The 21099-nt window shown below is 45.5% G+C and overlaps 1 protein-coding gene across 2 annotated transcripts; it reads left to right on the top strand.

Moving 5' to 3' along the window:
* The first annotated feature begins 11903 nt into the window (after nucleotides 1-11903).
* On the top strand, nucleotides 11904-20425 carry trappc13 (trafficking protein particle complex subunit 13). 2 transcript variants are annotated; one of them, XM_070989540.1, is made up of 13 exons: nucleotides 11904-12033; nucleotides 12892-12960; nucleotides 16001-16100; nucleotides 16217-16301; nucleotides 16383-16510; nucleotides 16592-16664; nucleotides 16928-16972; nucleotides 17349-17366; nucleotides 19218-19351; nucleotides 19437-19635; nucleotides 19716-19816; nucleotides 19896-20043; nucleotides 20124-20425. In XM_070989540.1, exons 1-13 carry the CDS (start codon nucleotides 11988-11990, stop codon nucleotides 20229-20231), a joined length of 1254 nt encoding a protein of 417 aa, XP_070845641.1. In that variant the 5' UTR covers nucleotides 11904-11987; the 3' UTR covers nucleotides 20232-20425. The 2 variants fall into 2 exon arrangements, with proteins under 2 accessions (XP_070845641.1, XP_070845642.1); XM_070989541.1 differs by lacking the exon at nucleotides 17349-17366.
* The last annotated feature ends 674 nt before the right edge of the window (nucleotides 20426-21099 follow it).

The following is a 21099-nucleotide window of genomic DNA, read 5'->3' as shown; positions in this document are numbered from 1 at the left end:
AAGCAGGAACAGGGAAACATCTTACTGTCTGAACGACATCAGTTCGTCTCCTCGGCTCCAAACGCTGCCAGTGTGAGGCAATGCCGCAGAAAGCTGAACGTGCATGCGGTAAAAATACCTACCTGCACGAGGTCGGTGCTGCACAGGTATGCTTTTTCTTTTTACACTTAATTGTTAACCCACTGCTTCGTTTAAGCCGTACAGGATAAACCTGAAAGAGGACAAACTCACATAAAAACATCCCTGCTGTAGAGGAGACCCCAAACATCAGCCAAGCCAACACACCTGCATCACCAGGTAACCTTTGTCACAACAGGAACAGCACAGGTGTAACTGATAACATTAACGATGGCTCTGCTCAGTTTAGCTGTGCCAGTAAGCAGCTGTTTTTAATGGTATTAGCTCCACCTGTGACACGTCTAAACGGCTGCCATAAAAACATCTATTAAATCCGTCATGTCTCTTTAAGCAGAGTGGAAATCTGGAAAATAAATCCAGCTGGCCGGGCAGAAACTGTCTCAGTGCTCTGTCTGTGCTGAGACTCCATGCAGTGCTGGGAGGTAGATTAGTATGAGCTGGGCCGTGTGTGGGACATAAGCTGGTTTACTCAGTCACATTGTGGGGACAAAATGCAGGTTCCCATGATGCCAATCATTACAGTTTCAGGTCAAGACTTAAGATTAAGGTGAGGTTTAAGTTAAGGTTGAGGTTTGCGTATCACTCATAATGTGGGGACATAAGTCTGTTCATGCATTGTGAGGACTCACCTTCCTCGTGGGGACAAAAAGCCAGCTCCCATAGCATGAGTCATAAAGTTCAAACATGGGAGCAAACCAGTGTTCGCCTCAGTGTCGGTGCTGAGACACAACCTTGATTCCAGAAGAGCTGGGACACTGCGTAAGAGCCAGAAATAAAGCAGAATGTGGTGATTTGCAAATCCTTTTAGACACAACCTCAATTGAAAACAGCACAAAAGACAAGACCCGACTGCTGGAATCGTGGCAGCAGAGCATGCCAAAGGGAAAGCAGCTGTGCAGTAACGGAGAGCAGGAGGAATAAACTGAGTGAAGATCAATCTGCTCAAAATGTGACCAAAAAATGAAAATAATGAAACAGAGCTTTGCCTGACTGAAAATCTTTATATGTTGGACATGTAACAGCAGCACAAATCAAACGTGCAGTCAATGCAGACAGATGCAGACACAGACTGAACATGCGTATCGCGCTCTGAAGGGGATTTTACAGGCCTGTTTCTGAGTCTGAGGGAGCTCGGCTGCACGTGTGGGAACACAAGTTCCATAAAAGCTCTTTGCGGCTCCGCAGGCAGAGGCGTGAAATTCGATAAAGCCCCTCAAGTGATGCTAACGCACACCGCACGCACACACCGCAGCACAACCTCGCTGTTGACCAGGGGCAAGGCGGGGCGGGGCGGGGCGGGGCGGGGCGGGGCAGGACAGGGCGGGACGGGGCGTGTGGACAGGCAAGCCAGGCAGTTGCTTGGAGCCCCCAGCCACTAGGGGGCCCCGGCCACTTATGTACAACAACAATTACTGACAGGCCTGAGCTTTCAGGGACCTCTGTTGATCCCTGGACCTCACTTTGAGCGCCACTTTTTTCACTATTCATCTCAATTGTCCCTTTATGTGTGCAAAAACCAAATTTTTGCGGGACGCACGGGTGGGTTGCTTGCTTGGAGCCCCAGGAGACCCGAGCAACGCCGCTGCTGTTGCCGAAGCAGGTCTGGAAAGGTCTGATCTGAACGACACTTCGAGGTGGAAGCTGTGCTCTGACTTGCTGCGATAAACATTGCGGTGTCTCTGAGTGGACGGGCAGGCTCACAGTAGCTGCAGGACTGCAGAGCGTCCTCCTGCCGTGTGTTTACTGTGCGTTCGTTCGTCTGTTTGTGCCTCTCCTCCTCGCTCTGCTGTTGTGATGGCAGCTGATCGCTTTCTCACATGCTCACTCGCAGTATTTCCTTTCATTTACTGGCCAGCAGGTCAGTTTTTCACGAGGTTCATCTCCTCCACTCATTATTAGAAGTGCCTGTTCCTTAAAGCCAGACGTCGGATGTAACTGAGGAGACTTTCATTGGCGTCTCCTCTTTTGTCTCCTGTGAGGACGCCGCTCTCTGTGTTTTCACGCCTCTGCTTTTGTCTCCTGTAATGGGGGTAAAAATCATGGCGAACTCGTCTCAGTACTCCGTCAAAGTAGTAGAAATGATCGTAATCGTCATCTCTATGCTGCTGCTCTCCTTCGTCCTGACGTGGATCTGCGGGTTCCCTCGAGGAAGACATCTTTCCCGCCGATCTGTCCACGCAGTGTCTCCACCCAGCTTCAGTGCGATGGATCAAACCTCTGCAGAGCGGCTTGCTGTCACCTGCAGCCTGTGGAGAAAGTTTGACTCGTTTCATATCACGAACCAACATTTTGACCAAACTTCAATTTCTGAATTTGTAAACAAGGATTAGAACGAATAATTTATTCGATTAAGAGGCTCGTTATTATGCAGCGCGCCACGTTTGCTCTCAGTGATCAACTGGAGAAAACTATCCAGCGATACTGCTGTTTTTTGATTGTAGTGCTTCAGATTTTATCATCCTTGCAGCAAATTTCTGTGTATGTAAACACCAATTATCCTTCAAGCAAAAGTTTTTGGGAAATCGGCTTATTCACTAATTTCTGTCCGTTTCATGTAAGACCAGCCTGCAGCCCATTAGCTTAGCTTAGCACAAACACTGGAAGCAGGGGGAAACAGCTAGCCTGGCTCTGCATATCAGAGCCTCTGAGGCTCACTAATGAACACGTCATGTCTTGTTTGTTTGACGCGTACAAACCCACAGTGTGAAGTAACAGTGTGTTGTTTTACAGGTCGGTCAGATGCCAAACTATTCCCTGGCTCTCAGCAGCGACTAAAAGGTTCATCAGTGGACTTTAACTGTGCTGCTGGATGCATTTTGCTACCTTAGCGATAGCCTCATAGTTAACAGGCAGATCATGGGAGCAGGATTCATCTTCTTGTCTTAACTCTCTGCCAGAGAGCGAGTAAAAACTCCTTTAATCTGGGCAGAACTTTCTTTGACGTCTGGTCCTGCAGCTTCACTTACTGGTGGAGGCTCGTCTGCAGCTCGTTCGTGGACCTCTGAGCTCACTCCTGGACCGTCCTGAGCTTCTCTTATTTCACTTCCTGGCCCGTTTGTTGCCGCTCTTCCTTCGGTGACTGAGTCTTCCTGGAGCTCGACGTCGTCTCTCATCCTGAGGCCTGAGAACGGCCTTTCAGCTGCAGCCTGCGTGTCGTTATTAGTTTCACATCTTGTGGACGTGGGCTCAGTGTGAGGACCCTCCGCGGCCGTCGGCGTCCGTCCCTCTGCTGTCTGTGTGCTGGCTCGATGGAAGGCCTCCACAGCTGGTGTCGTCTCTTTTATCTCCGTGCTTTCTTTAGCTGTATGATTTGTTTTTGTTGTTTCTGTTTCCATCATTTGGATCGAGGGAGGGGAAGCTGTGACTGATTGGTGTGATGGCGCGTTTTCCTCTTGTTTATTCTGATTTATGCTTGTGTTTTCCGGAGGTGTGCTGCTCGTCTCCGCGCCGTCTCGTCCCTCTTTGACCTGCTCAGTGTTTGCAGACGCTGTGGTGACTTCAGCTGCACTCTCTGCTGGTTTTAAATCCATTCCCTCTGTTCTACCTGATATTTCTAATGAAAGTGAGCTTCCTTTCAAGCATGTGCACTTTGAGTTAATAAAAAAGATTTCCTTTGTAACTGTGCTCACCGGTGGGGGGTCACCTGTCTGCTTTGTGAGTGTAATTACTGTTTTCCAGCTGGTGTCGGTGTTTAGAGGAAGTTTTCTTTGCTGCGGTGCTTCTGTTTGCGTCTCCTCGTCTGTGTTTGAAAGGAATAACATGATTAAGACCTCCTCTCCCGCCTCGATAAGCATTTGTTTGTGATTGACATCGTCATTATCTGCTTTATGTGTGAAGTCTGCTTGTCGGATGCGCGTTAATCTCTCCTGCGATCGTCCTCTTTCACTTCCTCCCTCCGGGCGTCTGAACCCGGCTTGTTTTGTGATTATCTTCCCAGCCTTCATCTCATCCCGCGGTCTATTTCTGGATTCTGTCTTCTCTCTGGGTGCCATCAGGAGCTGCTTCTGCACATCAAATCCATCATCATCATCATCATCATCACCATGCACATGAGATGCAGCTTCTAAAGAGCGCTGCCTCTCAACGCTTTTTTGCAGCCGCCACTCTTCATCCCAGTTCAAGTGTCCATTTGTCCTCATGAGTCTGACTCCTCTTCTCTGGCTCTCTAATTGTGACGTGTCGGAGGTTTTCACTGAAGAGCTGCCGGAGTGCAGAGTGACCGAAGCTGTCGAAGGCCGCTGTCCATCATACTCCAGCAGAACCTGAACGCCCATCGCTCGCTGTCTGTTCTCTCTTTGTCTTGTTTGTGCTTGTGCCATCTGTTGTTCTGGTGTTTTCTTGATTTTCAGCGCTGATCTAACTTCAGCCTTCTTGAAACAGCAGGAAATAATCACAGTTGTTGCAGCGCAGCATCTTTTAGTCAGCGTTTTCTGCACATGAACAATGGTGGCTGCTCTCTGCAGCGAGGAAGCTGGGAAACTGCAGCCCGAGGCGGCGTGATGATGAGTGCGATGAAGGACAGAAAGGACCTGAAGTGATGGGAGACAAAGACAGAATTAGTGACAAATACACAACTTCATCCACGTGAGACTCTTTAGTCACGCTGGCCACCGCTGCAGTGTCAGTTGTTTGGGTCGCCATCTTGGTCCAGACTTCAGTATCTCTAACTAACACTGTCAGAAGGATTGCTACGAAATGTGGTGCAGACTGTTTACAAGAATCAATAAGGCTGATGAGGTGAAACATTAAAAATATTGACTTTGTGCTGTTTTCAGTTGAAAAATGACAGCAAACAAACGTTTAGAACCTATTAGCTTATTAATTAGCATGCTAACTGAAACAGCTACGATGGTAATCCCTCTAAAGATTAGCACGGCAGCCTTGTTGTTGTGTCTCTCCATGTTCAGGTATTTCTATAATAGCATGCAGTCGGCGTCAGTGCACCACATAAAGAGAAGGAAGTCACAAAAGGAGTTATTCACACCTTCACAACCGCTATCACAGGGCAAGTTTCTCTCTCTGAGTCGGACGCATTAATCGGAGACTCTCTGCTCTCCCATGAATATTCTGGTGCAGGTGCAGAAATGCTGCACGCTGCACGTCAGATATTCTAATCATCAACAGTGTGGGATTAGTTTGCGAGTAGCCCAGCTTGTTATTGCCTGCGTAACGATCAGCCTCATGCTTTTAGGCAGCACGGTCACCCGGCTGCCTCGCAAATGCATCAGTCCCACCTGTTGATATGCCGATAATTCATGCACAGGCCAGAGAGCAGCGAGGCGAGGAACACACAACCGGGTAGAAATGTGTTGATTGAAAATATGCAACGTATTGGCAATGGTAGGTCAGCACATCAGCAGGGGATGCAACACAATGAGAAAGGCCATGTTATCGATGAGGCACAGGAGTGAAGCAGTGCATAGTCTTTGAGAGTCACACCAGTACTGATTGGAATGAACATACCAGAGCTGGAATATGAGTCCTATGGATTATTCCTGCGAATTCCTGATGAGACAAACTGCATCCGTGGTCGTCATGGACTGTGGCTTCACAGTGAAAGGGGGAAGTCCTGTGTTTGTGCTGCACAGCAACACGCAGACAGTTTCTCTGGATGCACACGCGGTGGCGCTCAGCTCGGGTCTGAAGTCTCTCCAGTCCTCGGGGAGTCATCTGTCCATCGAGAAGCAGTTTTCTGTACAAAGTCCAGCTGTAGTTTTCCATGACCCAGTCCCCGTCCCCAAGGGGACTCAGGTCAGAGACAAGCAGGGACACCAGCAGCAGCCACGGCCTCATTGTGCTGAGAACAAGTGCTGGAAGGCAGCATAAAGCCAACAGTGATGTTTTTATCTTTACTGTGTGACTTTGAATATGCAAACTGTGCAGCATTAAAGGCGCCGCTCTATATATCAAGATGCTCTAACAAGAGGCAACTTTCACAGCCTTAAGCCTCGTTCTCCACTCCAAATTTAACCCGATGCCTTAGGGGCAAGTAACTTAAAGGCGCCACCAGAGACGAGTGTGCGAACACTAATGTGCAACTGTAGGAACATCCCATTTGTTCTAATGGAAATACTTCAGCGAGCTAACTAAGCTAACCACCGGCAACTCCGGCAGTTTCAGCTCACTACATTTATTTAACTGTGGTTTATTTTGAGGAAATCCCACATACGCCATCCTGCTGCTGGAAATACTCTCTGAGGCATCGACCGTGGATTAATCCGCCACTGAAAATAGTCCCCAATAAAAATTTGAGTAAAGTGATAAAAACTAGAGCGTCCGGCTGTTTTTTTTTTTTTTTTTTAAATGAGCCTCTATATTTGCAACCTGTTTTTAAAGGTTTACGTCTCAGACGGTGCAGCCGATTGTTGGTTCTGATCATTTCAGCCTCATCCCGACAGATTACAGATTACTGGAATACAAAAACACCAACAACAGTGAGAGAATTCAAACCAGTTATCCCTTTTCTGAATAAGGACGGTGGCTTTTATATATCACTTATATTATTAATGTCACTCCAGCAAACAGAAGCGTTCAGTCCACAGATGTGTGTCGACGTGTGTGAGACCCATTGGTCCTGCTCTGTTGAAGCAGGTGTACTCACCTGCTGAAAGCTTTGCATATTACCACAGTGTGTCCATAAGATACACACTGCCTGGCTCAGGAAGACGGTGACAGTGTTGCTTGGCCGTCACTGCAGCAGCAGGTAAGAATTCCCTCCGTCTTTAATTCAGACTAGATGTTAAGAAAAGACTGACGCTGGTCGATAAACCTGTTCTGTTGACTGATCTGCGTTACAGGAAAGTGTTTGCACATGTTTTGTTTTGCGTCAGAACTGCAAATGTGGTCTTTTGGAAGAGTGGATTTCTTGGAGAGTGCACAGTGAACGGCTCAAACAAAACTATTTTATTTTTATTTTGAGCTCCACTCACACAGAGGACACCTCACCCTGGATGGGTGATGGCGTTACGTGTGTACATATGGAAAACATTCATTTGGAGTTGGTCATCCCTCTTCAGCAGAACAGAAAAGCTGCATTACTTTGCATTGATAATGGCCGAAAGGCAGTCATGGCTGTAAAATAATAAAATCCAAAGGTTTTATTTGTCACTTTTGCAGGCTCCTGCGTCTGCGCTGACAGGCTGTAGAATGATTGCCAGAGTAAAAATGAGAATTAGGACCATAAATATGAATGTGAGAATTTCAGATTAAGGAAATTATATTTAAATACACATATGGAAAATATCTAATATGCATACTCAGGAATCACTGAGCCACATCCCCCCTCTTAACCTGCCATCCCGCTTCTCCATCCTCAGAGAGTGCAGGAGCTGAGGGGTTGTTTAATGTGGTCTGCCTGGCTCATTGATCCTTTATCTGACTGAGGCCTGTGCAGGTCAGAGTCTATAACCCGATCACGCCTCTGAATGATCAATAACCTAACCAATAACCTGCTCGGTGCTGTCCGTGGTGCTGAAGCAGCAGGCGGGTTTGGATTTCTCTCTCAGTCTTGCCCTTCTGTCACTTTGGTCTTGGATCTATAATCACTAAACTATACACTGTAATACTCAAATCTATACTACAATGTACTTTATATACTCATCAGCATGTAGCCTCATAGAAGATCATAGAGGCACACTGCTGCCTGTACTATTCCTGTAATATTCAGTATTTCTATGATCGTTCAGTCGCGTCAGTGCTGCTGATAATACACCTGCAGACCAAGAAACCTGTGTGACTAAATGTTTTAGAGTTTGGTCCATCCTTCCCTGTTAAAAGACGGGGTGGAGGTGTGTTTTTGTCCAGGTGCAAACAGTCACGCCGCAGCTGTCTGTGTGGCGCAGCATGAAGAGCCACAGACGGGTCAAAGGTGGGAGGTGGTGGTGGATGAAAGGGTCAAACACAGGATGTGAAATTCACTGTTTGTTCACAGATTACAGCCTTGAAGTCCTGCCACATCAATCCAGTCACATCAGACCAAAACAAAATGGGAAACATCAAGTCCGCGTGCCAGGTGAGCAACTACAGCAAGCGGAACGTGCGAGTGTTCGTCACGGAAAAGGCTCTGGAGATGGACGCCTTCATCACCTCCCAGCCTGGAGCTGCAGATAAGAGCCCGCCCGCGCCGAGCGGAGACAAGAAGTTCAGCTTCAGGAACGACACCCAGTGCGTCCGCGTGCTGGCCTCTCAGACGCAGGAAGTGGCGTGGGACGCCGACCACTTTCTGTCCGTCTTCGTGGAGGATGAAGATGACGAGAACATCTGCTCCAAGCAAATCATGCGCAACATGGCGCTGAGTGCTCCGGTTTCTGTGCTGCTCTACGACGTGTAGATCGACACCTCTCGCTCCGTGCGCGCGGTGATGAAGGCTGACGTTGTGTTGTGCGACTGTCCCAAACTAAACTCTGACATTCTCACTGCAATAAAAGCGCTCTGAGCTCCACGGCCGTCCCGCCTTCGCATTTGTCATCACAGTCAAATGAGATTACACATTGATTTGGTGCCACTCTGCCTGCGTGACGGGCCCTCTGCGGTCCCCAGAGCGCAGGGTCTGCTGAACAGTGGAGGCTTTATTCAGCTCTGAGTTAAATGATGCGATATGATGGGTGGTCTCCATCAGCCACATGTTTGTTTCTGAGGAAAAATCTTCATGTACCTCAGAAAAAGCTGCATGTGATCCTGCTTGACAGGGAGTCGTATAAAACTTAAATGCGGTGCTTCATGCTTCACCTATAAATCTTTGTAGTGGAACATCATGTTCTTTTTCATCTTTTCCAATTTAATCTGGTTTTATATCTCATCACATTCAGAGCAGAAGTAATCAGAACTGCTTCTTTATTTTTTGGTGTTTTATAAACTCTGTGCTCTACAAATGTGTCTTATTAATACTTTAATTAAAAGTAACCTGATTGTTAAATTAATGTGGGATCCAGAGCCCGCAGCGAATCAGCCTGACTGAGTTTTGTTGATATAACAGGAAAATAGGCGGCGAGACAGCAGGAAATGTTATAACCTGGTAATCATCTGGAGCAAACAGATTCAGTCCAGAAACTCTCACCTGGTGAGTATCAGTCAGTTCGTCTTTGAGAAGTTAAGCTCAAAAGAGGAGGTAAAGTCAAAGTTTCTGTGTGTTTCGGCTGCTGGAATGCATCTGTGAGTACATTTCACCTTTGAGGTACTTCTACAGCACTGCAGTCCAGAGGTAAATGTACTTTTTACAGCACTGGGTTTAAGTGGCTAATTAAGATTTGTCATATAAAAACATATGATCAGCTATAGAGCATTCGTTCCCTTCAACAATCTCCTTATTCTCAACTCATTTTAGCCTTTTAACTTCTCATTTTCCACAGTTACCATATTCAAACAACTCAGCTTTCATTGTTCATAATTCTGCTTATCAAACACAATTTTTTTAACTCATTTTAATAAAACAGGGTTTTTAGGATGCAAATAAAGCCACAATTACCATCATAAGACTGGAGCTTTTCAACTGTTAGAGGCTGAAGTGCCCAACAGTGAAATACAAATAAATAAAATCAGCGGCTCCTCATTCACAACGATAAACTGGTGCTCACACATGAGCACATCAGTGATAATACTGCAGTAACATCGTCTACATGTAACACTATGAAATGGGCTTTTCTGTTATTCAACTTTTGATTCTTCAGGTTAAATGCAGCTGCTCCAGAGAGGTGTTGATGCAGTGCTGTGATTTAAATTAAATGCAATCAGGCCTTTTCCAACAATATTTCAGATCATTCGTGAGCCCCTGAGCACAATAATAAAATATTCACCTTAAAGGGCCACGCCACCAATTTCACACATGGAGATCAGTTGACTTGTCATACGGAGAACCGCTCAGCCACTTCAATATAGTGCATAATAATCCATTTAACGTTCATGAGGAGAAAGTCATAAAGATGTTTATCAGCAGCTATATTTTAGTGCATTTTTATGAGCGCTGTCTTTAGCTCCCTGTGCACAGTAGCTGCAGGGCTGCATCGTACACATGTGTTACTAAAAACACTCTGAATGAAAAGAGAGTTCCTGAAGTGGATGTGAGTTTTGTTCAGTCGTGTAACATCGCTGCAGCAGCCTCAGGCCGGAGGTGTTATCATTCACTGGAACGGATGGAAACCGGAGAATTAGACACCACAATGCTCATAAACTGAGATGAATCAGCAGACACTGAACTCAGTACATTTTTCACCGGATGACTGTACCAACCAGATGATTTGAATGTGGAACGTAAGTGAAAACATCACCAGATTTTTCTGTTTATCTCGAAATACCAATATCGAGTAATCCGTCAGCAATGTAAACAAAAAGCAGAGGATAGGATAGGAATTATTACTACCACACATCATCAGCATCAACTGTGTGTCTCCACCGGTTGTTCACCTGGAAGCTGGTGCATGCTGGACTGATGCTTTCAGCTCTGCTTGTGTCCGTCCTGGGTCTGTGTTTGACGTCCACAGAGGCTTCAGCATCCCTGACCTGTACTCTCTGCACAGCTGGCTGGGCATCTGGACTGTGCTAACGTTTACAGTCCAGCTACAGATCACAGATATCTACACAACACTTATGTCTATGAAGACACTTCTTGCTTCTTGTCATTTCACCGTGCTGCTGGTTGTAGGTCCTTGGTCTGGCTGGTTTCTTGCTTCCTTACTCTCCAGTTTGACTAATAACAGTCTTGATTCTCATTCTGCATCAGTGGAATCAGTGAGACACTGTTCCTTATTCTGTGAGTGCTCAAACATCCAAAGGATTACAACACAATGTCTTATGTATTTCAACAAGTAAGCAGCTAAAACCACACATTATCTTACACAAAATTAATATATGCATGCTGCAGGAATTGTTGCACGATTCCAGAAAGTGAACTATGCAAGAAATCTCACTTATGAACTTAATATCTCCATCTGTTCAGCCATACTTCAGGCTTTAATGATTGGTTCATTCTGCATCGGCATGCAAACTCTGTGGTGAAACAATAATCTTGATGTCATTTTGATTACAGCTTCAGCTCAGTGAAAACAGCACATGAGCTCACTGGATACCCTGCAGGAGGACATTAACGTGCCACGAAGAGTCCAGAGTACAAAGGCTTTCATTCCAAACATGCGCTGGATTTGACTGATTAACATGTTTGCAAAGGATATGTTGTTTAAAAATTGACTGATGACTTTACTTTTTGTTTGAATGTAGCTCAAAGTTTTATTTGAAGTTTTGTTTTTGAAGTGTTATTTGATTGTCATGATAGACAAAATGTCACTTTTGTTGTGAAACTGATGAACTAAAGCTGCAGTGCTGTCTAACGTCTAATGTATTATAGGTCCAGACCACCAGAGGTCAGTGTGATGCAGCTGTAGCTCTTCGGGAAAATGTCCCATGTGGATCCAGAAGGATGTTAGGAGCAGAGAAATTGCAGTGACAAATTGAATTTTAATAATAATAATGATAGTTAAATTATGTGCAAGGAAATTTGCAGCATTTCCACACACTGGACATCCAGGATCACCCTTTAGCTATAGCTGTACTTTTTACAGTTTGATATATCCTTCTCAACAGAGAGACAGGGAGAAAGAAAAGAAAAGAAAAGAAAAGAAAAGAAAAGAAAAGAAAAGAAAAGAAAAGAAAAGAAAAGAAAAGAAAAGAAACATTCAATTCTTTATTGTTGTAATACCCATCCTGAACTGCGAGCGGCAGTGTTACGTGTTCAGAGCGTCCTAAATTAAAATACGAAGAAGAAATATGCTTCCTCTAAGGTCAGAGTTCACCAGCTAGCCTGTCACAACCAGCTAGCGTTGTAGCTAACGTCACTCGATAAGACCATTTTCTCTGTCAAAATGGATGTAAATCCGGCGAAACAGGAACACCTGCTCGCATTAAAAGGTATTCGGTCGTCTCTACAACAACAAATAGATCCTCATTCCAGACGTTATTTCAGGAGTAACGTCAAAACAGGATCTTTAAACGTGTCAGTGCGCCGGCTGTCGGCGTTTGTTGTTGTAAGATGCTAACAGCGCTAGCGTTAGCTCTGACAGTGTCAAACTTTCACATTTGTAAAATGAAATCACGACTGTTTGTGACAGGTGCAGCTTTAGAAAGCGGCATTTCTGGCCTGACTGGATCTCAAAGCTGAAACAGAAAGAAATGCTGAAAACACATTCTAACACGATTTATGCCAGCTGCCGTATCTGTTGCTGCTTGATGGCTAATTTAGCAAAGCAACGCAACGTTGACGCTTCCTCACTGAATGATGCGCTGAAACACTCGTTGTTAAACTGACTGTAGATTAGCTCTTGTCACTGTAGAGAGCCTCTGACAGCCACATTATTTGTCAGGAAGCTACTTAGCCAGAAAACTTGAATATGTGTCTGATGACTTTGCACCCATTGAAAGTTGTTCATATGGTCTATGTATAGGATGCAGCACGTACTGATCTGAGAAACGTGGATCCAGTGCGCAAGCTTGTTGTTATTTGCTGTGCAAGCTGACCAGTGCAAAAATATAAATGTTACAGTAAATTGGCAAAACATTTCAACTATAAAGATGGATTACAGCAAAGATGATTTATGCATTAGCACCAAACACTTTAACAGATGATGATCATGTTGAAAACCTGCATGCGGTCGCTGATGTTGTTGGCACTAGGGTGGGCTCAGTTGAGTGGTAGACCACAGCAGCATCACCACATTATCTAACCTACTTGTGTGTCCAATCACTGATCAATGTCACTTCCCTTTACAGTGATGCGGTTAACGAAACCGACACTCTTCACAAACTTGCCAGTGACGTGTGAAGATCGAGACCTGCCAGGTGAGCTTGATTAACCTCTGAAAGACAGAGCCTGTTATCTGTTATTAATTATCTGATCAATAAATCTGTAGCAGAGGTCTGAGACAGGCCTAAACTAATGCTGATTATTTATAGTTTTTCATTAACGTTGCACTTTTTACTCAAAGTCATATAACTGTGGGTCTGTTGACTCTGCATTGCTGTGGATTTTCAAGTCATCTGTCTGATCCAGGACGCACAGAGCAGCTTGATGCTGCTGGGGATTCAGATTTGATCGATTGATCAATGCTGACTGATCAACACAGGGGATGGGACGCTTTGAGAATACCCATGAAGCCAAAATGATTGCAGAATTTGTTTGTTCAAACAGCTGGTGAAGAGTTATTTTCAGATTGGTTGTCGGATCGAGCTGCCCGCATGTCTTTGGACTGTGGGAGGAAACCGGAGCACCTGTTGGTAACTCAATCACCAACACTCCACGAAGAAAGGCTGCAGCTGGCCGGAGCGCTTTGCTGTGAGGCAACAGGCAGCGTCCGAGCCGCCGTGCAGCCTTTGTTCGACTGTCCGTGTATAATTTCTTGCCGTTTGTCTCGTCACACTGTAAATGCAGAGAGAGATTCAGTCTTAGCACAGCAGTGACAATAGAAATCAATTGTGGAAGCTTCCAGATAACCAAGTTCTACGTTTCTTGACAATCAGCTGTGAGTTTTTCACATTCCTGCAAAACTTCAAAGTGCTTTCAATGAACACAGGACGTTTTGACCTTTCAGGCTCTTCACTCACGTTTTATTCCAGTGAATTCAGTCCATGACTGTGATTGAGAAACTGACCGTCAGGCTTTGTGAAGCTGCTTCAGAACACCAATACCAATAACTTGTCATAAACCTCATTAAAGCGGTCGGTCACCAGCTGCAGTAATGAGCTATAATAACTGGAATAATGCTAAATGACTTGCCTGAACTGTGTTTGGCGCCTGCTTTGGATCCAGTGCACACCTGTTGTAGATTTACACTCTCAGATCCTCTTCCAAAATGTAAACGGCTTCCTGCTGAGGCTGTCAGTGTTTGTTTTCTCCTCTGTCACAGAGAAACTGAACTCCTTCAACACCATAAATCACGTTGACACTTCTCAGTAGCGTCGCTATTTATATAAGAGCAGCAGCGAGGTGACGGCTTATCTTAAAGTGCACAAAGGTGAATTGATTGAATTTAATATTAGAGGCATTAAATTTCCACATTTTGCCGCCATGTCTCACCTTAAACTCCTGCACTGACTGCAGAATCATCCACATGGATCGTATTGTTTATCAGTGATAGAGGTGGATGGGTCATAATAATAGTCCTTAAACTCTATCAGTGAGTGTGTTGATCTCAGCGTAAGATGAATGTGGCCGACTTGTTGGACAGAAGGACAGAAATTTGAACCTGATTCAGATCCTTCAGCGTCAGACTGCTTTGAAACCTGATCTTCAAAGGTCCAGTGTTTCTCTCTCTGATCCTCCCTGCAGTTCAACGAACACTCAAACACTGCTGTAAAACCTTACTGTGCCAAACATGGTCTGCACCTACACCTACACCTACATCTGCATCTACACCTACATCTGCATCTACACCTACATCTGCATCTACACCTGCATCTGCATCTACACCTACATCTAGATAGACACCTACGCCTACACCTACATCTGCATCTACACCTACATCTGCATCTACACCTGCATCTGCATCTACACCTACATCTAGATAGACACCTACACCTACACCTACATCTGCATCTACACCTGCATCTGCATCTACACCTGCATCTGCATCTACACCTACATCTAGATAGACACCTACACCTACACCTACATCTGCATCTACACCTACATCTGCATCTACACCTGCATCTGCATCTACACCTACATCTAGATAGACACCTACACCTACACCTACATCTGCATCTACACCTACATCTAGATAGACACCTACACCTACACCTACATCTGCATCTACACCTACATCTGCATCTACACCTGCATCTGCATCTACACCTACATCTAGATAGACACCTACATCTACACCTACATCTGCATCTACACCTACATCTAGATAGACACCTACATCTACACCTACATCTACATCTACACCTACACCTGCATCTACACCTACATTTACACCTACATCTACACCAACATCTACGTCTACACCTGCATCTACATCTACACCTGCACCTACATCTAGATCTACACCTACACCTATGTCTACACCAACATCTACACCTACATCTACGTCTACACCTACATCTACATCTACACTAACATCTACACCTACACCGTCCAGCACTGTGGAAACAAATTCAAGTTTGAATTTAGTGACACATTAGCAGTAACTTTCACGTGAATACACATGGAGCGTTTATATGTTGATGTTGTTTAATGTGGGCGGCATTGTTCTGGAGGGAAGCTGCTGATTGGACAGCTGTGCCTCATATCAACATTAACATACTTCACATGTATGTTAATAAGACAGACGGCAGAATTCAAAGCATTCAGCTGAAGACAGTCACATTTTGTCAAAACCGTCAAACTTCAGCGACATACAGCATATTTTACTGGATGTTTCAGGTTGCTAGCATTAGCAGGATAGCTAGTAAGCTAATAATTACGTTAGCAGATGAATGAAATAACTCACTACCAAGCTGAATACGTTACTTATGTACAGCAGAGGAGCCTGAATATTTTCACATCAAACTGAATTAAGAGTTTATTCGGACCGAACCGGATTTGCTGAGTTTTATTCTGTTTCTTTGGGTTTTGAATGTGTTTTATGTGATTTGTGACATAGAATTGCTGTTTATGATTAGTGAGGATTTCTTATGGTCTGAGATGCCGGTGCTCTAGTGCGACATCTAGTGGCTGAAAATGTCTTATTGAGCCTTTAAGGTTGTGTGTCGGTAAAACAGATTATTATCGCAGTCAGTAACCTCGAGCGCTCAGTGGAACGTGAGCCCCGTTTATGAACAGCTGTTACATACGATGTGTACACACATGCTCACACACACTCTGTTTGTGCCTCCACAGGGGATTTGTTCAGTCAGCTTATGAGGGAGGACCCGTCCACCATCAAAGGAGCAGAGACTTTGATGCTCGGAGAGATGCTAACGTTACCGCAGAACTTCGGGTAATAAACGCTTGTTTGCCGTTGGAGGATTTAACATTAACACTAAGATCTTTTTGTGGTTCAACCTTTTGTTTTAAAGTTCAGATGTGACTCTTCCACGTCTCCACACTCCACAGAAACATTTTCCTCGGCGAGACCTTCTCCAGTTACATAAGCGTGCACAACGACAGCAACCAGGTGGTGAAGGACATCCTCGTAAAGGTAACGTGATAAAGAAGAAACGCCCGTCCAATCGCGCGTCACGCACGTAACGCTGAGCTGCTCTGCTGTGATCCCACACAGGCCGACCTGCAGACCAGCTCGCAGAGGCTCAACCTGTCAGCGTCAAACTCGGCCGTAGCAGAGCTCAAACCCGAGTGCTGCATCGACGACGTCATCCACCACGAAGTCAAAGAAATCGGAACACACATGTGAGTTTCTGCACGCTCCCTTTTATTGCCACAGAGTCAAAAAAAGAAAAGGCTCACGTGTCTGTCCCCTGTCCTCTCCAGCTTGGTGTGCGCGGTCAGCTACACCACGCAGTACGCCGAGAAGCTCTATTTTCGCAAGTTCTTCAAATTCCAGGTGAGTCGCGTTTGAACGTTCTCATTAGACGACAGCAGTAAACTGAGCTTGGAGGAGAGCTGAGAAATGTCACAGGTCTACATCAGAGGACGTCCCGGCCGTGGACGCGGTGTCCTGTGGTCAGTTTGTGAGCTGACCTTCTCAGTAAGACCTGTGCTGTGCTTCAGCCTCTATTTTCTCGGCTGAAGAGTGTTTTATTGTGCTGGATGGACGTACACTGTGAGAAAACGACAGCGTTCAGTTTGCAATCTATTCTCAACCAGGTTCTGAAGCCGCTGGACGTGAAGACAAAGTTCTACAATGCAGAGGTAAGTCGGACGCCAGCGGCTGTATTGTCTGACATGCCAGTTCTTACTGTAGCATTCGTTTCATGCTTCATATCATGTTTCATTTCATACATAGGAACATCTCCAGGTGCTATTAGGGGCAGTTAGCTTAAGCCAGGTCTCCTGGAAAACCCTTGCACCTCCACAAACGTCAGCCGAGCAGAAACACACGCTGTAAAATCTGCTTTTAAGAGCCGGAGATCAAGTGTTTTCCTCATAGAGGCTACGAGCTTTTGCCTTTTCCTCATTTTCACACCAGTAGCTTTTTACGTTAGCGGCGCGCAGATGTTCACTGTCATCGTCTTTGGCATGTAACTTCATTTGTTTATTGTGTCTTGTATTTTATTTTCTCCATTAGAGCGACCTCAGTTCTGTGGTAATTGTTTCTTCTGTTCTCATCGCTCAACTTCAGCTTCTCTTAATCCTTTTTGGTGCAGCAGACTTTGTCTCTCTGGGGCCAATAGAAAGGTGCAAAGTAGAAGAGTGGAAAGTGAAGTATGAACACTGAGACAGCTGCTAGATTGAAATCTGGAGATAAATTTAAACATGTTAGTCCTTCACATGAACTTTCCATCCTTCTTCTTCTGCCCTTTCTTTGGACGCTCATGCTTTCTCGCACACTCATCCCACACAGGGCTTGGACTGTTTCACTGAAGCTTGTGGTGTCAAATCGTGGTGGGTGGGAGTAGCCTTGATCATGCCATTCATCATCACTGGGGGGTTTATGAGTATGTCCGTCCTCATTTTCTATTGGTGCACATGGAAATGATTATGTAACAGACATGAATGATGGCGCTCAAATGAATCTCGCCTGCTGGGTTAAAGGTCACAGCGTGATGACGATCGAACCAGAATGGCTTCAATCATTTAACGCTGAATTGCGGATTGAAACGCGAGGCGTCCGCTGCAGACTGGAATGGCTTTGCATGGGTCAGAGATGCTGAGCTCTGTGATTTCACATTAACCCCGTGGTTCATGGTCAGTTCTCGTGCTCTGAATCGCAGGCATGAACTAATCTCTGCTTCTCCCTCATCGTGTCTTACTGTATGGTAGAGGTTGCACTGCAAGTTTCCAGACCGCTGAGTGTTACTTTTCCAAAGCATCAACTGGTTGTACAGAAAAACAAGAACACCATGACGAGGCATAAAGTCATAATTCTAACATTATTTTTATCTACATCTGAGTTACTTTGCTTTTGAATATTTATAACTGCTAAACACATAAGAATTGTGGGTATTGATTATTATCTGCAATTAATGTGAATTTTAAATGTGCTACAGAGGCTTTTGTCATATTTTTGATCAAGTACAACCATCAGCTGATTGGGTTCCTCTAAAAGTCTCTGATACGTGGCCGCTTTAGGCAATCTGATTGGTTAAAAACACACAACTAGTTGATGTTTGAGAGAGCAGTTTGAGTGATTGTCACTGTGCAGCCCCTACTGTATATCCACTGGTCAGCACTTGTACTAACGGCGTCCTCAAAGGTTCACTGAGCGCACTGAGTTCGATTTCTGTAATGAATTTTCTATGTTTAATGTCTGTCGTCACGTGACTCTCACATGACCTGAGGAGTAGCTCGGAGGATGGGTTCACATTAAAGTCCGTCTCAGGTCATTACTCACCTGTGTGCTTTCAGATTTAGAGCTGTCTGATGATTCCTGCTGTTCATACTGACATTCAGCCACAGGAGACAAAAAACAGAGTCCTCCAGAGTTCAGCAGTCTGACTCAAATCAAGTGGGAGTTTTCCAAAGTTATCGTCTTTTAGCACAAAATTTCCCCCTTTTTGTTTCCCTGTGCTGTTCTCCTGCTGAGCTGCTGTGGAGGAGACGCAAAACGAGCGAATTTCGTTCTTAAAAGACCATCTTTGGAAGATTCGTCCTTGTTTTGTCTAATTGAGACGACTGAAGCCTCAGGTGAGACTGTAGGGGGCTGTGGATTTTGTCCACCATCTCTTCAGGAGGAAACATGGCACCCAGTCCTTTACATTGAAATCCCCTCCGGAAGGCATCTCTCCACGGCCGGTGTGGACAGGAGGAAAATCACAGTGAATAAGACGGACTTGAAAAGATGTGAGCCTGTCCTTTAGGACAGTAGGACAAACCTAACCCCTCTAAAAACCTAATGACGACCTTGATGTGTTGCTCAGTTCGCCTCGGAGTTCATGTAGCTGTGCTGAACTGTGAGCATCGAATCTTAGTTTGACTCCTGGCTTCTCCGCTCCAGACAGATGAAGTGTTCCTGGAGGCTCAGATCCAGAACATCACCACCTCACCGATGTTCATGGAGAAGGTCTCTCTCGAGCCCTCCATGATGTACAACGTTACAGAGCTCAACACAGTCACCAGCGGGGACGGCGGGTAAAAGCACCACAGCGCGACGCAGCTACAGAGACGTTAACGGTAGCTTTACGCCTCACTCTTATCCCTGACCTTTCACCACCAGAGAGTCCACATTCGGGAAGATGTCCTACCTGCAGCCCATGGACACCCGGCAGTACCTTTACTGCCTGAAGCCGAAGCCGGAGTACGCGGAGAAGGCCGGCGTCATCAAGGGTGTGACGGTGATAGGCAAGCTGGACATCGTGTGGAAGACCAACCTCGGGGAGCGGGGGAGGCTGCAGACCAGTCAGCTGCAGAGAATGGTACGACCACGCTTTTCTTTGAGCGTTTCCCAAAGTGAACGCCTCTCATTCATGTTGCTCTCACCTCGTTTGTCCTCCAGGCTCCAGGCTACGGAGACATCAGGCTGTCTCTGGAGATGATTCCTGACACGGTCAACCTGGAAGAACCTTTCGACATCATCTGTAAAATCACCAACTGCAGGTAAAAATCAAAGTTTTCATACGAGACGACCTCGACGCGATAAATTATTAGATTACAACCATCTTTTTTAATGTCTCAGCGAAAGGACCATGGACCTGGTGCTGGAGATGTGCAACACCAGGTCGATCCACTGGTGTGGGGTCTCAGGGCGGCAGCTGGGGAAGCTGAGTCCCGGCGCCTTCCTCTCGCTGCCCCTCACGCTCCTCTCCTCCGTCCAGGGTCTGCAGGTACGAGTCAGCCTTGTCGGGAAGCTGTCGGCTCCTCGTGCCGCTAACGCTCGCTAACGCCCTGCACCTCTCTGTTTCAGAGTATTTCCGGACTGAGACTCACAGACACGTTTCTGAAGAGGACGTACGAATACGATGACATCGCGCAAGTGTGCGTGGTCTGCCCGTACACGAACAACGAGTGCTAGGAGTTTTATTGACCTTTTAGATGAACGGACCAACAGTGGAATTCTGCACAGAACGCTGACGTTTCACTCTTCTTGCATCCTGAGGGGATAATACTATATTTTAAAATGAATTGTGAATAATATGCATCACTTTCCTTGAAAAGAATGCTGTAAATGTGCATAAATGTTAATAAAATCTGTAACCTTTGATTTCCTGTTGCTATATTTCAGGATGTCTGTGGTGGCTTTTGTCATTTAAAGTGTTCCCAGAGGATACGAGAGAAAACTCATTTTACTGTCATTTTTAAAGACGGTATATTACTCTGTATGTAGTACTACTACTGCTACTGTACGTGTTGAAGGTTCTTCAACAGCAAGTATTTAGCTGTAACATCAGTGTTCTGCTAAAACGTTGATGCGTAGTGGAGATGTATTTAACCTGCACTGCTCAGGTCAGAGGTCAGAGGTTAGGTAGTTACAGCCTCTGTTATGTGGTGATGACAGTTTGACTATTGTGGCGTTCAGCAGGAGAAAATATGCATCTCAGTGGTGTTTCTCCACAGAGAGCTACAATCATGATGGACCAGCTGCTGTAACTTGGTGCAGTTTCTCATTCGGCATTTCTTTCCTCTGAAGTGTCTCTCTGAGGTGTTCTTCCCATGCTCTGCTCCACTCCAGCAGCCGCTTTTACAAACCGAAACCTTCATGATTTTAAGTCAGACGGTCAGACGGTTATTCAGCTCCCATGAACATTTACAAGCATCCATAAAACCCACCGGCGCTCTTTTCTCTCTTTCTGCTGTCTGAAAACATCGACGGCGTTCGCTTGATGACCACTCATGAACTCGCTGCAGCATCTATTCTATAAAAGTGGGGAAACGGTGTTCAT

The sequence above is a fragment of the Chaetodon trifascialis genome, chromosome 20 (genome assembly GCF_039877785.1).
Source record: "Chaetodon trifascialis isolate fChaTrf1 chromosome 20, fChaTrf1.hap1, whole genome shotgun sequence".
Lineage (NCBI taxonomy): Eukaryota > Metazoa > Chordata > Actinopteri > Chaetodontiformes > Chaetodontidae > Chaetodon > Chaetodon trifascialis.
This window is presented reverse-complemented; position numbering and strand designations above follow the sequence as displayed.

Bases quoted from the DNA above. Each gene is read 5' to 3' on its own strand.
- trappc13 (XM_070989540.1), top strand. From the start codon at position 11,988: ATGGATGTAAATCCGGCGAAACAGGAACACCTGCTCGCATTAAAAG. The intron at 12,961-16,000 runs GTGAGCTTGATT...GTGCCTCCACAG, and splicing joins TGAAGATCGAGACCTGCCAG to GGGATTTGTTCAGTCAGCTT. The intron at 20,044-20,123 runs GTACGAGTCAGC...TCTCTGTTTCAG, and splicing joins CCTCCGTCCAGGGTCTGCAG to AGTATTTCCGGACTGAGACT.